This window comes from Streptopelia decaocto (genome assembly GCF_964273445.1).
Source record: "Streptopelia decaocto genome assembly, contig: HAP1_SCAFFOLD_111, whole genome shotgun sequence".
Lineage (NCBI taxonomy): Eukaryota > Metazoa > Chordata > Aves > Columbiformes > Columbidae > Streptopelia > Streptopelia decaocto.
In genome coordinates, this window is record NW_028116450.1 from 335,052 (window position 1) to 337,500 (window position 2,449).

The following is a 2,449-nucleotide window of genomic DNA, read 5'->3' on the forward strand; positions in this document are numbered from 1 at the left end:
ACCTCCCCATACCCCTTTTCTCACCAAAACTGTTTTCCTCCATTCCCCCCCCAAACCCCACTTTTTCCCCCCCAAAAACCCCTTTTTTCTCCCCAAATCCAAATTTACCTGCAAACCCATATTCCTTCCCCAAAAATGCACATTTTTTAATTAAAACTCCTTTTCATTCACTTACACTCCACGTACGTCCCCATGCCCTGTTTCCCGCCAAAACGCCACCATTTTGCTCCTTGAAAGGGGCATTTTTCCCGCCAAAACCAGGTGTCCGGCGGCCCCTGCAGGATGTACAGCTGCCCAGCGTGCGTCCTACCACCACCCCATCGCCCCGTGGTGTCGGCCCCTCCAAGCGCCAGCGTGTGTCCGGGGTGGCAGGAACACCTCCCGGTTCGGGAAGAGCTTCGGCTCCAAGGGCGGCCAGCACGGATCCTCCTCCTCTCTCAAAAATAGAAAAAAATTCAGGAAATTCTAGCAATTCTGAGATAAATTCTTCCACTTTTGAGAGCGATGTGGTGATTCTGAGGCAAAATTTTGGCTGTTTTGAGGTGAATTTTGGGGATTTGGAGGTGAAATTTGGATTTGGGGTGAAATGGTCCCAATTCTGTGTTCCCGCAGCTGGAGTCCATCAAGGGGGATGAGAAGGAGGCGAAGGAGGGCGAGGACGATTCCTAAAGCCCCAAACCCACCCCCGTTCACCCCAATAGGCCCCATTTCCTGCCTCCATGCTCATGCTGTCGTGGCCCCTCCCCCCGGCCCCGGCCCCGCCCCCCCCTTTTAATTTTGATACCTCGTTACGAGTTGATGATTAAAGGACGGATGCTTTGTAGCTGTGGGGTGACCCATAAGTGACGTGGGGACCCATAGAGCCTCATAGAGACCATAGAAACCCATAGAGACCCATAGATTGACCCATAGAGATCACAGGGACCCATAGAGACCCAGTGACCAATGGGGACGCAGAGCTCTGCAAGCCCCGCCCCCCAACCGTTGTGGGCGGGGCCAACCCCCAGTTCCGATGATGCTCCGCGGCAACTCCTGTGCTTGGGGCCCGCCCTGGGCCGCCCCTCCCCCCCCGCTTCTCGCTGTGAGGTATTGGGGTGGGGAGGGGACACAAAGGGGCGGGGCTGATTCTGACCCCTCCCCCACCCCCCAGGCGCCCCCACAGCAGCTTCGCGTGGCTGCCCCTCCCCCCGCCCCCCAGCGGGCCCCGCCCCCTCCAGGCGGGGATGGGGGAGGGGGAAGGAGGGGTCCCCCCGGGGGCGCTGAGCGAATACGAGACAGTGATGGCCGCGCTGGGGAGCCCCTTGGAGGAGGAACTGGAACCACCTGCCACGCCTCCCCTCCCGCCGCTGGAGCCCCGCATGATCCTGCAGGTGGGACCCAGGAGTTGGGGTGGGGACCCGAGGAGTTCGGGAGGGCCCCTCAGCCCCGCCCTGTGTCGCAGGCGGAGGGCGTGCTCTCCACCCGCTTCCTGTCTGCCATCTTGGGGCCGCCGCGTGACCTGCCGGATCTGGAGGCCATTTTGGAAGAGGAGGAGGAGGAAGCCAAGATGGCGGCGGTAGCGGGACGTCCCGACCCTCCCAACATGGCACCCGTCGCCATGGAGACGCCGCTCCCTCCCAAGATGGCAGCCGCAACGCGCCCCGACACCCCCAAGATGGCGGTTGCCGTCAAAACGCTCGCCGACCCTCCCAATATGGTGCCCGTAACCATGAAGACGCGCGCCGACCCTCCCAAGATGGGGATGGGTCCGCGGCGCGGGAAGCTCCAGCCAATCGGGGCGCGTTTATTCCGGTGCCGGGGCCGCGTCTGGCAGAGGGGGCGGTGCCGAGAGCGCCAGCCGGGGCGGGGCCAGCGCGCGGCGGGGCGGGCGCTTCCCGTTGACCAATAGGGAGAGTGGAGACGAGACCCGCACACCCTGGAACGAGAACGTCGCACCAGTAAACACTAGTTTGAACCAGTTTAAACCAGTGACCCCCAGAGCCCACCAGTTTGTCCCAGTATAACCCAGTCCCCCCCATAACCCCTCCCAGTCCCCCCCAGTATAAACCAGTAACATCCCAGTATAAAACAGTGCCCACAAACACCCTCCCAGTGCCCTCCCTCCCCTGGGTCCCTTGGGGCACTCCTGGGTCTCTCCCAAACACCTGAGTCCCCTGGGGCACTCCTGGGTCCCCTAGTTTGATTGGAAGCTGTCACGCTCAGGGGGGCTCAGGATGAACAGGACCCACCCACTCATTGCGTGCCCAGGAGTGGCTCCTGGCTGCAGAGGTGGAGCCCGTCGCTGGCCCCGCCTTTGCTCGAGGCACCGCCCACTTCCGGTCCCCGCTGGCAGCTCCGCCCCACCGGGGCTGCACCAGGGACACTAAAAAAAAACCCTAATTCCCCACGAATTCCCTTGTTTTGCACAAAAATCCCCTTAAAATGCCCCCAAAATCTGATTAATTTCCTA

General features: G+C 61.3%; 1 protein-coding gene across 1 annotated transcript; it reads left to right on the forward strand.

Annotated features, from left to right (window-relative positions):
* Positions 1-1,223: 1,223 nt before the first annotated feature.
* LOC309452200 (uncharacterized protein) lies at positions 1,224-1,888 on the forward strand (the record flags this gene model as incomplete). The annotated part of the gene is made up of 2 exons (XM_082076874.1): positions 1,224-1,370; positions 1,442-1,888. 2 exons carry the CDS (start codon positions 1,224-1,226, stop codon positions 1,886-1,888), a joined length of 594 nt encoding a protein of 197 aa, XP_081933000.1.
* Positions 1,889-2,449: the final 561 nt, after the last annotated feature.